Below are 16,315 nucleotides of genomic sequence, written 5' to 3' on the forward strand. Positions count from 1 at the left end.
CTAATTTTATTATACAGAATGCATAACGATCGTTACGGTAGCCTATGGGGTGACAGTATCCTGTACAACCAATAGCGTGGCGCTAAGGTAATTTGCTGTGACCTGTGAAATTCGCTCACCCCGTCACTTCCTTGGCGCATGCGCAGTAAAGGCCCGCCGTCAGCTGTTACGGGCGGGGACATTCTCACCATCTGTTCAGCTCCGCCCGCCCACCCGCAAGTCTCCGCCCACTCGAGGCTATAATTTTTCTCCACCGTGAGAATAAATCTACAGCGCATGCGCTGTTAAGGGCAGGGGATTGACACATGCGCAGTAAAGGCCCGCCGTCAGCTGTTCGAATGACGGAGCCTCACCGGAAGTGACGGGGTGAGCGAAATTCACGGGGTCGCATGAAATTTTACAACACCGGCGCTGAGCGCGCGCGGCTCCTATGGAGCCGGGAATGGCGGTAGGGGCTAAGAGGGAGATTTTTTCTCTGAGAGAAACAAACAAATGGGAGGTCAAAAGAAAAGAAACAAAGAAAGAAAGAAATGGAAGGTTGGGGAAGGGGAAGAGAGCAAAAGAGAGAGGAAAGAGAAAAGGGAAAAGATAAAGATATAAAACCTAAAAGGGAAAGGAAAGGAAGGAAGAAAAGAGAGAAGGGGGGGAAAAAAAAAAGAAATGTAGAAATAGCTGCTGCCTCCGTTACCATGAACGAGCTGGTGCCTGATCAATTTGCAGATAAAGCTCTTACTTAAGAGACAAACTGCTTGTCCCAAAAGATCCTACAGAAGGGACTTCCAACCTTATAAGCGCGTTTAGCTGCCCAAGAGAAGGAACTGCGTCTGGGAGAGGCTTGAACCCGGACGGAAGCTGCCGACTGCAGGAGGTAAGGACGCCGACCAGAATTCACTGCCATGAGGTATGAGGAAAAAAAGGAGAATGCGGGGGCTGTACTAACCTTTTCTTTTATAATATTCACTAGTCCTGAGGGAGGAGCCAAGGCGGAGCTTGTCACAGGTATGCTGCCATGGAGGCACCAGGAAAAAAGTTTTGGTTTGATGGATCTCTCAAGCATATGGTCACCGTGTATGTTTTTCCAAAATGCCACAATCCCGTAACTGTTACCTTTTTTGGTTAAAATTGTTTTGATGTGTGCCGCATCACAGGTGAAAATCCACTGTGTGGTTATTTTTATAGCTGGCCACAGTTGTTTGTCCTAGACAATGTGCAATTGTACAGTGTTTCTGAGGTCACTGGCTTCTGAAAAAATGTGAACTGTGTCCAGCTGTGGGCAGGCTGAGACTGCATTAAGCTGCAGATTTCTGCATTCTAATTTTTTTTGTAAATCTTTATGCATCTGGTAAGGTGGGGCATTCAAGGATTGATTCTGTAACCGTTATATATCGCTTGTATTTTCTCTTTAAAGTGTCGCAAAGGCAATTATTATTATATCATTTTTTTTGATATACTGGAGAGGAGTCAAATCTCTTGTCAGATTTTATTGAAGTCTGTGCCCCCATTAGGGAGATTCACCTTCCCTGTTTTGTCCTATTTACTGTTATCATTGAAAGTGAACGTAAAAAACTCTGAAATTTTGGATTGACATCAGGACCGGAACAGAGGAGAAATCTTCCAATGGGGGACACTAGTTATAGTGACACTGGTGACACCCTGGGATTCCCTCACTTTGGTGAGATCCCCTTTCACTTCCTGTTTTGCCTTTAGTGACACTTTAGTTTCGTGCATTATTGTACTATTGTTGTGTTTTCATATAAAAATATGCCTTATTTAACAAATGTATTGCCTATTCAATTTTTAGATATTTAGCATTTCATTTAGAATTTTTTACAGTGAATCTGAAAGGGAGGGACTTTTTCATTTCATTTGTTTTCCGCTCAAGCTCCTATAAGTCCATACGGTGTTTCCTGCAATGGGTGCTGGTTGGGCAGGAGTCTGTCTAACTCCCCACACACTGTGATATTGTGAATATGCATAAAGAAAGGTCTGAAACACTGCACACCTAGCAAAGCCATTAGTAAACAGGTGAAATATAATACTACTTCGCACCAAAGAAATTACAATTGTGAATACATGAAAAAAAGTGGAAACATTGAATAAATTCAAAGTTATAGCTGATCAGTGTACAGTATATGCTGAATTTCCCCCCCCAAAAAAGTGGCTTTACCCTTTTTAAATTTTTTTTTTATTTTTTATTTTTTTTTGCATTTAGGAAGCATTATTTATGGTAAATTGAAATGAAATCAAAATGCAACTTAAAAGCTATCTTTTTATTATAAATTGGCTCTTATATGCGTTCTTTTCAGAAAAAGGCATGACATTGTTGATGCAAGCAATAAATATTATCAGTGTCTTTTATTTGGCAAATACTTCTTAAGTGTGTGTGTGTGTGTGTTGTGTGTTTTTTTTTTTTTTTGTTTTTTTTTGTGATTTATATACGTCAAAAAAAAAAATACTCCTATAACGATTATTGAAATAAGCTCACATAGATTAGGGGCCCTTTGTAACCAATAGAATGCAGTAAAACAGTGTATGGATTAATGTACTCACTAGGAAAGTACTGTTCTCAGTATAATCTAATCAAGCAGTGCCTTTTTTTTTCTTTGGGAAAACTTATATTTTAAAGTCAGTCTACCCAAATAATTCCTTTCCTCATTTGTCACTTTTACTTTCCTCCACAGGTCACAGTGGAGAATGGCAGTGTGCATATTGCTACAAATAAAAAGGCAAGTTACTAAATATTTAGAGTAGCATATTCCGGAATTCCTCTAAAATTATTTAATGAGCTAATGGCTTCTTTATCCTTAAATACAGACATTGGAGAATGCAAAAAGAGTAAAAGCTATGTGCCGACACACTGCCAGCAACCGAAGTACTGTAGCAATCATTGGAGCAGGTAAACTTTACATTTTTATGGTGACTGCAGAAGACAAAAGGGAACTGCTTTAAATGCCCCAAAACCATTTATTCATTCAGTCCAACAAAACAAACAGTCAATCTGCGATACAAACTCAACGCCTTTTAATTAGTTTAAATTGGGAGTCCAGCCTATTCCTAACTATCTTAAATTTGCTCCCACCCCCTTCTAAACCCTATTCTATCTACCCTGTGAAAGGAGGATGTATATGTATTCTGAGAGTGGTCTGGTCATTTAATTAGCTGCCCACGGTGGCTTCAGTGTAGAGGAGAGACAGCTGACAACGGATGCCCCATATCCGGGCCGTCTTTATTATTGATTGGACCCTGGGCAAAAGCTTTCTTGCGCCCCCCCCCACCACCACCATCTCCATGCAATTTTCCTCTCCACCTGCCTGCACACCAGGGACTGGGGTGGTGAGGGGACCCATCAATAGACAGAAAACTCCTAGGGATCCTAGAACTTCTGGGATCAGTAGCAGTGCTAGAGGGAGGGGAGGGTATGATCAATGGCAATGCTGTGTGTTTTTTTCTTTTCTTTACTGACTACCAATATGAAGAGGAGTTTCAACACTGGCCACCAATGTAATAGGGGTTTACACTGACCACTAATGTAATAGGAGCATTCATAGTAACCACCAATGTAAGGAGGGATTTATAGCGACCACTAATGTAAGGGGTCCTGCACTGGCCACTAGTGTGAATAAAAGGATTGTACCCCAAGCCCCAATGTAATGAGAAGATTTACATTGACCACAAATATAACTGAGAACTTTAGCCTGCATTCACATTTGTGTGTGTTGTGTGCAAAATTGCTTTACTGACACCACAAAAATGTGCTGCCCTTTAGCAGATACACAGCAGTGCCATTGTTAATGACACCCTCATGGATCTGCTGACACGTGCTGTGCTACAGTGTGATTTTGAAAAAGCGTTTGGGACTTTCTTCTTTATTTCTGCCACATAGAGCAGCCCATTGAAATAATAGGGCTGCCATACACGCGACCTACATCTTTATCCACCCTGTCAGTACATCCTTGCATCCTAAAACCCCTGCTAACCTCTGCACCCCAAACCTCCCCAATCCACTCCACCCCTTTAAGGCTGGGTTCACACCTGTGCAAACTGGATACGGGTTTCACCAATTCTCATGACAGGAGATTGTGACCGGCTCTCTATGGAGCCAGTTCACATATCTCTGTTGCAGTGCATCTTTGTCTCCCTTTTTTAGGGCTGAATTCAGGCACAAATTTGTCCCTGAAACGGAGAACAGAGACGCAGCGGATTCCTGCTGCGAGCCGCATCCGTTGGTGGTGTGAACGCAGCCTAACTCTTCCTGCTTCCTCTGCTCATCTTTGCACCCACCTTCCTTACCTCTATACATCCTCCTTGCTTACCTGTGCACCCAAACTGTAATTCCTTCTCTGCCTACCTCTGCACACCCCATGCTACCCCCCCCCTACCAATGTGCTTACCTTTGCCCTTTGCAGAACAGGCTGACGTTGGGCTGAATGACCACAGTTGCAGGCAGGACTTTCAAGCATGCCCCTTTACCTCTCCAGTGGGCAGCATTCAGTATAGGTGATGGTGGATATAACCTCGAGGACATGATATACATATGAATGCCGCCGGTCAGCGTCTATTTACATATGAATGTTGTCACTATTTTCATACTAATGCCAGTTATTTACATGTAAACACAGGATCTGCAGGTGAGTCATCTGTACACAACAATAGGGCAGAGTTGGCCAGCATTAGTAGCATCACTTCACACTGAGATACCAGGACAAAGCACGGGACTAAAACTTCAAAGGAAAAGGGAATGTAAACCAGGATAGTTGGCAAGTATGAGGTAGCTGCTTTGTGCCCCACAAAAATGACAGGGCCCAGGGCAGCTGTCCCTTTTTCCCTGCTTTAAAGATAGCCCTGTCCCATAGTAAGTCTATGGGTGACATCATTGCCCAGGATCTCTAGCCTTTGTCAGCAATCTCTACTCTTTACTGAGGCTGGCCACTGGGGAGATCACGTGACCTGACCAAATCGCTCTCAGAATAGACAATAATACAAATCTTCCTTTCATAGGGTAGAATAGGGTTTAGCAGGAGAGTGGGTGCAGGATTAAGATTAGTTAGGAATAGGCTGGACTTCCACTTTAATCATCACCCTAATTTCGTGAATCTTTGTTCTCATTAAAGAAGAGCTAAAACGCAGAATTTAGTTATAAACTCGTTAAAAGCTATTTAGCCCTTATTTTCTTGAATGTTCTGTGTGAAGATAAAATAAAGTGCTGTGAGCCCATAGTCATAACAAAGACCATAGCAGGAAAAAGACCACTCCAGACAGGGTTATGAACAAGTTGCAGCCATTATATAAAATGTAATTTGGTCTAACACTAACTCCCTCTGTCTGCTGATGAAAAGGGGTTCTGTAACATTAAATTACAGTTGTAACTGCATTTAAAGTAAAAAAAAAAAAAAAAGCCCAAAGTATACACATAAATCGAAGAATGGAAAAAAATTGACTTTGAAGGCATGGCATCTCTTTTCTTTCCCAAAGTCTCCGAAACCTTATACCATGTAGGTTTTTACTGTTAGGTTTTTGATCTTGCTGGAGTTTTTCTTTAAAGGGAAAGTTCACAATTGAGGGCTTCCAGAAGACAATCACCATCTCACAGCCTGCATAAATGTGTGGCAATAACATTTGCACTGTCTTGTAGTTTAGACTGCGATAGTCCTTTTCATCTTCTGGTATTCCATTTACTTTGATAATTAGGGCCTATGAGTTAGATGTCCATATCCAAGGCACATTGGCTCCTGATTGGCCAGTCAGTCTTAGACCTGTACATCTTGCTTCGAAACTGCATGCCTTTTATAAGAGTGGGCGGAGTACTAAAAAAAATAAAAAAATAAAATAAAGGCCCACCAACGGTGTTTGTATTTTTTTAGATAAGCTGTGTGTGCCAAATTCTGCCTCTTCATATACCTTTTTTATTATGGAGTAGCTGTGTGGAAAGGATAGGCATAGTTGGGCTCTCTTGAGTGCTCGTCCCAGCTCCCACTGTCTTAGTAAACCCTGTTGCACCAGAAGATTAGAGTCTGGGGTGGAGGGACAACAGAGGAGGATAATTTCGTAGTAGCAAAAGGGATGCATTATATTGAAGTTGTGAAGCATCCCTTGTGCTAATTTGTAAACTTAGACGTTAATGGAGTCATTTTTGACAACTGCCCATGGTGGGATTTCTACTTACTTACTGGTCATGTGCCTATGAGATAGGAAGTGAAGGGAAACCTCTACAATGGAGACATGAACAGCAAGAAGAACCTTACAGAGCTTCTAATCCATTCCAACAAAACTGGTGTGTGCGTGTGTGTGCGTGTGTGTGTGTGTGTGTGTGTGTGTGTAAATGCAGTCAAGAAATCTGTGTAAAGAGCTGTGGAATATGTAACACTATATAAATTGGATCCATATATTTGGCTTTTTCATTATTTTCTCATGTTTTTGCTATTGTAGGCCCTGCTGCTCTGGTGTGCGCAGAAACCCTCCGCCAAGAAGGTTATTCAGGGAAGATTGTCATGGTGACCAGAGAAAGCCACTTGCCTTATGACAGAACAAAACTTAGCAAGGTCTGTATTGCTTTAATTGTTTAGCACCTTGAAATGTGTTTTTGTACGATGAACTGTCCATAGTCCTTCATTACCACAGTCTGTTTCTCTGTTTCCCTTCCAGCCCGATCTGATATTGCTGCTGATTAGGTAGTCTGCAGGTGGCATTGGAGAAAAGAGGGACATAGGCTGGCCATAGACAGTTCCTTTTTTTTTTTCCAACATTTCCATTGAACTGAAGTCAATAGTTAGATTGACTTTTGTCGAGTGGGAACGGCCATAGATGGATCAAAATTTGGCCAGTTTCCCACCTTATCATATGTAGTGTTGATGAACCGGCAGAGGATAAGGTGGGACGGCAAATTTGTTTTTCTGGCGGGAGAAGTGAAGAATTCTTCAGGGGATCTACTTATGACAAATTCAAAGGTCAGGTTTTATCTCTGACCCAAAAGGCCATAGCAAGTTTCTGTACAGAAGTAGTCCAGACTAAATTACCGCTTTATGAGTCCTGTATCCAAAAGGTTACAGGATTGGTATTGTGACGTCGGCCAAAGCAACCCCAATCCCTGTAGATAATGTACATTCTTATTTAAAGGATGTGGTCTATGTTGACTGGGCTCATCCTGAAAAGGTTTTTTTTATTCCACTAAAACGTTTTGCTCAACAATATCCCATAGATAGTAAGTTTACTAAGAAATGGAGTAGGTCTGTCGTGGATTCAGTGAGTTCTGCCCATACAGCTACATCATTCATTCAGTTTCCTGTGAATGAATTGACTACAGTTACCGTCAATCACCATGGCAAACATGGGGGCATGCTGATAAGCACACGTGTAGTTCATTCACGCTGCCTACAGCTCTTCAATGACAGCCTGTACAAAAGTACAGTGGAACCTTGGATTACAAGCATAATCCATTCCAGGAGAATGCTTGTAATCCAAAGCACTCGCATATGAAAGCGAGTTTCTCCATAGTCAATAGAAATGAAGATAATTAGTTCCACATCAACTTCTATTGTATGCAGTACCGCATGGGGCCAGAGGTGGGGGTGCCAGAGAGACTCAAATACTTGGAGACCGTTTGGAGCTGCTCAGATGCACTCGGAAAGCCTCGGAGACACTCAGGAACGGAGTGTTTCCGAGTGCATCCGAGCAGCTCGAACGGCTCATTGTCACCAGCGCCCCCGCATCTCTGGCCAAATGCGGTACTGCACAACGCAGAGGCTTGAATGCTGCTAGTTTTGTGAGACAGCACAGCTCATATTGTGAAACACTCATTAACCGTGTTACTCGCTATGCAAGGTATTACTGTGCAAGTAAAAGGGCTTTAGGTAGTGTGTGCAGGAGCCTGACATTGCACCTGCTATCTGCTGATGATGGGTGCAGTGCTTGCCAGGCTTCTGTATTTAAAAATAATAAATGCGCACTTTACCTACATAAAGATGTGCATTTATTTTTTATGTAAAGGTGAACTTGGTCCTTAACCAGGACATTGTGTTACCTTCTTTCTGTCCTAAACTTCAGATGTTGAGGGCAAGGCTCCTCATACCTTTGACGTGTTTCATGGTCAGCAAACGTTGCAGTTTACTGCATCAGATTGTAACCTGTTCTGGTTTAGTTGTTAGGGGCCTGTTGGCTTGTTTCTGTGTTGCTTCCCCCTCATATTCAGTGTTTCTTGACATCCCTGTCACAATGGATATGAAGGTAACCTGTGTCCTAGGATGTATGATAAAGAAAATGGGATTTTTGGTTTACCTGTAAAATCCCTTTCTTGAAGTATATCACAGGACACAGGGATCCTGAATGAGTGCCATCTTCTTTCTGAAGAAACATACAATGAATGTTACAAAAATGTTGAATCGTGATAAACAATTGCTGGATGATTTTTTTGTTTTCTCTTTCGTTCATTGACAGACACAGCGCTCCATTATTCAGAGCCATAGGGTTCTATCACCCGCTACAGGAGTAGGAAACTAGGTAGAAAAAAGACTTTTCTACGCCTATGGGCAGTGCTAGGCAGGGGCGGACTGACTATTCGGGCACTGCCCGAGGGCCCCATGCCACTAAGGGGCCCCATCAGGGTTACCAGCCTCAATAAAACCAGGGACAGTATGTAAAAATCTGTGTTTTTTAAAAATCCCAAGATTATAGCTGCCCCGCCTCTCTAGTACCTTTTTCAGTATGTTTATTCTGTGTGTGTATACGGAGTTTGTATATTGTGTGATAGTGTGTATACTGTATGTGTGTGTGTATACTGTGTGGCCCCATAATCTATTGTCTGGGGGCCCCCCATAATCTTCTCCTATTGCCCAGGGGCCCCATGAGTTGTCAGTCTACCCCTGGTCCTAGGTGATATACACCCCCCTCTCTGCTTTAGGCCTTCATTTTTTTTCTCTGCCTAGTCAGGAGTAAGGACCTAGTTCCTGTTTTTTGCTTTTTAAACTACTATATTTTTTTCCTCTTGGATTTTTTCCTGTAAGAATCAACTGCTGGACTGTACGACGGGCTGGACACTAAGATCCAGTGATCTCCCCAGTCTGGCCAGCAAGTGCGTGCAGACCGGGAGTTAAACGGCTTGCGAGGTCGCATATGACCAGGTCTCGGCCTGTGTCGCAGTGTTCCTCATGGCCATCAGCCCCCACTTCGGTGGTGAGGAGGATGTGCTTGGGAGTGTTACCTGTGCACTTCGCTGGAGCGGTAAGTAAGCGGCCCCCTCCTCTCCTTCCCTGGAGTGGTGTTGGGCGCGGGTACTCCCAGGGGTGGTCAGCCCCTCAGGGATTCTCCACACCTCCCCCTTCCCTGGGTGAGACCCAGGCCTCTGGCCTAGGTGCTTTGGACATTTCCCCCCCAGGGTTGTCACTATGGGGGGGTACACCTTGGCATCTGCTGGAGGTTTGGGTGGATGACCAGGTATCTGCCGATCCACGCCCCCTGTGGTGGCCCTCTGCTGATTTAGGCTGTGGTTCTGCGTCTACCAACCAGGCGACATGTGGGGCATCTGCCCTCCACCCTGCTTGGTCCGATTTCACCCCCCCCACCCTCATGGACCTGTGCACTTGAGGTGGGCAGCCGAAAATGTAGGCCGTGGCTTTTGCGGGTGGAGGAGGCTGCCGATTTCAGTGGCGGGCATCCGCCTTCCTTGGCTCTGCTTGGCATGGTCCCCCCGCGAACCTGTGCACTCGCAGCGGGCGGCCGAAAATATTGGCTGCGGCTTTTGTGGCCTGATAGTCCACGTGGCCACACCAGATGCCTTCTTCTAGAGGGACGGCGCTGTGGGGGCTCTGGGGGGACCCCCTTTTGGGGGTTTAAATGGGGCCTTAGTGGATGCCCCTCAGCCAGTGCCCCTTGTGAAGGGTCCAGTGGTGCCCCCGTGCGGGGCATCGGTAGGCGGCCCCCTGTGCGGGGTCTCAGCTAGCTCACCCTGTGAGGGGTCCAGTGGTGCTCCCTGTGCGGGGTATCCATAGGCTCCCCCTGTGCGGGGTCTCAGCCAGTGTCTCTGTTAGGGGTCCAAAGGTGCCCCAGTGCAGGGTATCAGTAGGTGCCCCGGTGCAGGGTCTGTTGGTGCCCCTTGTGAGGAGACCTGGGCAGCCCCCCATGTGGGGCCTCGGTCAACGTCCCTGTGTGGGGCCCCTGCATGGGGCCTAAGGCTGCAGAGGCCCCCCCCCCGAGTTCTTTGCATTTTTCACAGGTGGCACTTGGGCATATAGGCTAGTAAATGGCTATCTGGCTCTGCTGTCGTAGAAGTGTGGCCCACCTTGCGGGGCATTACGTCTGTGTGGGAAACTTTAAAAATGAATGATGCAGCTGTGGCTGCAACGGAGGTGCCGGTCCCCTTGGCACCCATAAACTGTCTCACACAGCAGAAGCGTTCCCTTCTCCCTCTTATTTTGGAATATTTCATTGTGAAGACTGGGAGTGTCCAAAGCATCCCTTTGTGGTTCCAAAGACGCTTCACTGTGAGGTACCTCTTTGTGGGGTCCCTTCCTTAAAGAGTGGACTGTTCCACCAGTAGTAGATCCCCCTGTCTCTAGGTTGCGCAAGGTGACCATGATTCTGGTAGAGGAGTCTCCGGCTTTTAATATTCCGGCTGACATACCTGGAGGGGGGAGCAGATTCCCTCTGCTTTCACTTAGTTGGCGGACCAGTTGGTCTGGGGGCTGCAGTTTGTATGCAATGCCTCCTTGGACGCAGTTCCCCTGGTTGCTAAGTTCTGTTTCTGCAGTGGTGCTTAGACATGTATTGTGGCTTAAGTGTTGGTATACGGACTGGGCTTATAAAAAAATCTCTGACTGGGTTACCATTTCAAGGTACTGGTCTATTTTGGGCTACCCTAGATGACATCATTACGAGTCTCAAAGAAGGGAAGTGTACATCTCTTCCACAGTCTGAAATGGGGGGGGGGCCTTGTAGTGGATGCGGTCCTTCTTCTCCCTAGATCTACGGACAAGGCCCCTTCAGCATGAAGGCGCGCCCTCACCTATGTCCTAGTGTTCCAGTCTTGAACCCCCCAAAAGGGTTTTTTCCTTCCAAATCACCGGACTGTTGGCAGTTCTCCTTGGGGCTGTGCAAGCCCTGTTGCTTCAGGGTGTGCTTGTCCCGGTTCCAGTGGCTACATAAGGTCAGAATCGAGTTCATCCACACGGTGGTGGCATCCCTTAATCATGGGGACTTTCTGGCTTCTGTCGACATCACGGATGCTTATTTGTGCACACTACAATATGTAGAATTGTGTGCTTGCAGTGTTGAACTTTGGTCTCACCTCCACTCCTCACGTATTCATAAAGGTGTTGGCCACCTGTTCTGGTGTGGCTTTGTCAGCGGGGGATTGCAGTCCTGGGCTACCTGGATGAGCTTCTTCTGCGAGCAGAGTCCTCGGCTACCCTGAGGGGTGACGTAGCTCACTATACAAACCACAGTTTTTAGTTAGCTTCTATACTACCTGAAGTCTGCTCCGGCTCCTTCCAGAAAATTGGATTATCTGGGCCTGACTCTAATTTCATCTCTGGCCAGAGTGTTTCTTCCTCTGGACAAACTCCAGAAGTTGCATGCTGCTCTTCAACTACTGTTGTCTCGCAAGTGAGTCTTTCTGCAGTCCTGCATGTGGGTGTTGGGCCTGATAATATCTACCTTTGAGGAGGTTCCATTTTCGCAGTTCCATATGAGCTCCCTTCAAGTGAGATCCTGTCGTAAAGTGCACGGGGTCTCTGGGCCAACAGATTCAGCTGAGCTGGAAAAACTGGGGGTTCCTAGTCTGGTGGCTTCGCTCTCTGGGATTTCGGCAGGGCACATCCTTTCACCAATCGGGTTGGACAGTGGTTACCACCAATGCCAGTCTGTCCTGGTGGGGAGGTGTCCTGGGACTGGGTTCTGCTCAGGGTCCTTGGACGCTAAAGGAATCTGGAGTGCCGTTCAGTATCCTGGGACTTCAAGTGATTAGACTCTGTATAGATCATGGGAGTCGACTTCAGTGGCTCCTGGTACGGATTCAGTCAGACAATGCCACATCGGTGGCCTATGTCAATCACCAGGGTGGAACGAAAAGTGTGTTTGCAGCCCTGACAGTAGCCAGCATCCTCAGGTGGGCAGAATGCCTTGTTCTGGCCCTCTCCACCATATGCATTCTAGGAGTGGAAAATTGGCAGTCAGTTGCCTCAGTCGGCTATTGTTGGTCCACTAGGAGGTCCCTTTACCAGGACCTGTTTCATCGGATATGTCTCCAATGGGGCACTCCTGAGGTAGATCTGTTGGCGTCCTGGCTTAACAAAATGGTACTGAGATTTCTAGCAAGGTCACGGGATCCTCTGGTGGACACTGCAGACACTCTGGTGGGGCCGGTATAGTTGGATCTACGCCTCTCTTCCTCTCAACCTTCTGCTGCGGCTTTTGCGCAGGATCGAGGCTGAAGGCATGAAGATGGCCTTGTCAGGCTTGGTCGCTGATGTCCCTTGGCGACTGTCTCTCAGGGAGGTTCTACTGTCCCAAGGGCCAATCCTCCATCCTGCTTCAGACGCTGGTTTTGAAGGCCTGGCTGTTATGAGCAAGGTGCTGAAGTTACGACGCTGCTGAAGGCTAGGAGGCCTTTCTCTAGGAAGATTTACCACTGGATATGGATGGCATACATATCCTGGTGTAAGGCGCTTGGAGTTTACCCTTGTTCTTTCTCTGTGGCTCGTTCCATCTCGGTGGCTCGGATTTCCACCTTTCTTCACAGGTTCATGGGGGCGGACCTTGGCGATTTTCTTTGGCGTCCCTAGGTCTTGCGACTTCCTGGTGCGTACTCTTAATCAAGCAGTCTTTTACCGCCGTGGAATCTGCTCTTGGTGCGTTCGGTTCTACAGAAACCTCTCTTTGGAAATATTCGGGAGATTCCTCTGCTTGCTCTGTCCCAGAAAGTGTGTTTCTTGGTTGCTAGCACCTCTGCTCGCAGAGTGTCGGAACTGTAGGCGTTACCATGTCATACTACTTACCTGGTGATCCACAAAGATGGTTCCCTCCTCTGATTCCTTTTTGACTAAGGACATTGTATTGCCTTCCATGTGTCCCAGGTCAAAATGTCCTAAGGGATTTACCTTGCATGCCCTGTATGTGTTCGGGCGTGTCGGGTGTATTTGGCAGTCACAGGGTCTTTTCGGAGATCGGACTCGCCGTTTTTGATCACGGATGGGCCAAAAAAGAGGTAGTCTGCTTCTGCAACCTTTCTAGGGATCAGACAGAACTTTCTAGGGATATGACTCTGACCTATTCTATCAGGGATTGAGCTCCTCTTTTCCCTGTTACGGCGCATTCTACTTGGCTGCTTACTACATTTTGGGCCTTCCATCAGGCGTTGGCTGCACTTATTGCAAGGCAACCACTTGGTCGTCGGTGTACACTTTCGCAAAATTCTGTGTGCTGACATCCACAGTATGCTTCTTTTGGCCACAAGGTGTTGCGGGTTGCTGTTTAGGGGGTCTAATCTCTCTTGGGGTGTAGTGTTCAGGTTGGGCTCCAGTTGTTCTGTGTTAAGCTCCTGTTACCTGATTGGCTCCTGTGTTATATATTTTTACATATTCATAAATTTTCAATACAATTTCATTTCTCATTTTTCATATATTTTTCCATTTTTTTTTTTTTTCCATGTAAATAAAAATTTCCTTTTGCACACACATATATATATATATATATATATATATATATATATATATAATAATTCATCCCATCCATCCATCCATTCCTCAGCTTTCTCCCAGGTAACTGCTTTCCACACAAATCAAAGCTTAAACACTTCCAGCCCAAATCCACACACACAGGATTAATCCAGCCCACCTCATTTCCTCCGCCCCCTTTTACACAACCCAATGCTTCTTATACCTTGCCTTGCCGTATGCCGCCCTAGCTTTGAAAAAGCGCATGCGCGCGAAACATGTAAGCAGGCAGTCAGCATGGCAACCCTCCTCACTACGGAGCTCTTCACGTGACACCCAGCTGTTCGGACAGACGGCACGACACGTCAGACCAGTGCATTGCGCTCCAGGTCTTCTGTTACGCCAGGCGGACGCCACCTCAAGCCCAACTTTAGTTTACACCACTCAGCGTGCACCGCACCTCCGTCCCAGAGTCTGCATTAACATACGGAGCAGGACTGTACATCTCCCCTCCACTACACAGGCTCAGAGCGGCGGCGCCGCAGTCCATCTACTAACAGTGAGTGACTCCAGGAACATAGTTCCATTTACCTGCACTTCATTAACTCTCTCCTCTCTCCTTCCTGGAGGATTGTTCACATTTACCAAGTCCCCATATTCCAGCTGATTGGTGGCAGTGCAGCTTTTTTTATCATCTTAAAGTCACAAACAAAGACTGCAGGGGTGATTCGTCACAAAACATCTGTCAGTTTATATATCTTTTTATGATTAATGACTGATGATTTTTATGCTTTTAAGATCCCAGGAGGATCAGATGTCTTTGCCATTGTTTTCTTCATATTTAATAAATGTTTTTTATGTGTTTTCTTACACCATATCACAAGTCTCTTTGTTGCGCTGTTTTTTTATTTTTTAGTTTTTATTGGCTCCTGTGTTAGCCTTGGGATTGTTCATTGTCCCACCCCTCATGTTTGGCACTGCTTTGGGACGTCCCTATGGTTCTGAATAATGGAGCGCTGTATCTGTCAATGAACGAAGGAGAAAAAGGGATTTTTGACTTGCCGTAAAATCCATTTCCTGACAGGCTCCATGGCAGCATACGTGTGGGTTAGCCCCGCCTCCATAATTACCCAATAGGACCTCTACTCCCATAAATCTTTGCTCCAAGCTGCTATCCGTGTTCCTTTTTTGTCCTCCTCCATAGGACAGGTGTTTCCTATCTGAAGAGATCTTCACTACGATCAAGTCGGCTGACTATCAAGCTTTTTGTTCCTCCGATAGGCCCTGTCTGTTAAGCATGGGTATGGAGTGTATGGCAGAGTAGCGCTGAAGACTTTGTTTATCCGAAGATAAGTGCGCACGGCTTATTACCTGCTATGTAAGGTGGCCATTATCTGCCCGGTGGATCGGTGGTGTGTGCTTGAACCTGTTCGGCCAGACGATCGTTGGTGGAGTGGTGAGCTGTAAAAATTCCGTTTTTCATGGCAGCAGTGTTTATGTGTTTTCTTTTCTACCTGTGTCTTTTCATATGCCAGCTGGTTCTTGTGTATAGGCGCTGACGCTTCCGCGTTCCAGCAGCCTTTCTCCCCCTGTTTCCGGGTCCAGCGCTGCGTTCTGCGCATGCGCAGACCCATATCCAAAGCGAGGCTTGGTTCCCGCGCATGCGCGCGGGCATCTCGCGTCTGACGCCGCTGATGACGTCATGGGCGCCATATTTAAAACACAGTGAGAGATGTCAGGATTTGGGAATGATTGCAGGAGATTTAGCAACTTCCCGGGGCCATTCTCTGGTTGGTGTAAGGTAGGTTATGATCTGCTCTGATGTATTGTTGCTCCTGTGTTTTGTATGGCTGCTTATGAGGGTTTATTGTTGTTACAGTCAGCGTTTTTAGTCATGGATGCCTCACTGCCTACCAGTGACCTGCCCGCTTGTAACAGGTATGTGCATGGCTGGATTGCTGTGTATTTGTGGAGTATTCCTTAGCATTTGATACCAGCCTGGTCTGTATCTCTCTCTTTTCTTGTATATTTCCTTATAGCCCTTCTAGGTCTGAACCGCATTACAGTGCGCATAGTCGCAGTGGATCGTCAAAATCGCACCACCGCAAATCATCATCAAAGTCTGGTTACCGTAGGTCTTCCAGATCTGAACAACGCAGTGGTCACTCGCACTCAAGCAGAGGACCAGTTAATTCATGTTGGGGCTGTAAGATGCCCATCCCATCAGACAAATCGCTCTGTGATCATTGCTTCTCTAAAGTCGCAGATGAAAGAGATGGTGCGGATCAACGCTTAGAATCTATGGTGAGAAGGGTGGTAAAGGAATCCCTGCAGCAGAGGGAAGCTCATCACGCTATGGAATCCCCCTCAGACCCATTATGTCCTTCAGGTGGTGAAGGGCTCTTACAAGAGACTGGGGAATCTTCTCAACCAAGCCACCACTCTGTGCTCTTGTCTGACAGCGAATCGGATCCAGAGGATCCAGGAGTAGGATTTGATTATGCTTTAGTACCTGCTCTTGTCAAGGCAGTGAAAGAAGCTTTAAAATGGGAAGAACCCACTACTTCTCCCCTCCCCAAACAAAGAAAGTTTTTCAAACAACTCAAAAAGGAACGGCAACATTTTCCTTTCCTATCTGAATTGGGAGAAATCATTACTGAAGAGTGGAGCAAGAT

General features: G+C 46.1%; 1 protein-coding gene across 3 annotated transcripts in view; it reads left to right on the forward strand.

Annotated features, from left to right (window-relative positions):
• Positions 1-16,315, forward strand: part of LOC143982120 (apoptosis-inducing factor 3-like) — a 233,849-nt gene that overhangs the window by 44,183 nt on the left and 173,351 nt on the right. For all 3 annotated transcript variants that reach the window (XM_077480563.1, XM_077480565.1, XM_077480564.1), the window contains exons 5-7: positions 2,682-2,726; positions 2,815-2,896; positions 6,427-6,539. In XM_077480563.1, coding sequence (XP_077336689.1) covers positions 2,682-2,726; positions 2,815-2,896; positions 6,427-6,539 — 240 coding nt within the window. The remainder of the gene's footprint in view (positions 1-2,681; positions 2,727-2,814; positions 2,897-6,426; positions 6,540-16,315) is intronic.

The sequence above is a fragment of the Lithobates pipiens genome, unplaced genomic scaffold (genome assembly GCF_037356315.1).
Source record: "Lithobates pipiens isolate NorthernLeopardFrog02 unplaced genomic scaffold, aLitPip1_a1.2 Scaffold_16, whole genome shotgun sequence".
NCBI lineage: Eukaryota > Metazoa > Chordata > Amphibia > Anura > Ranidae > Lithobates > Lithobates pipiens.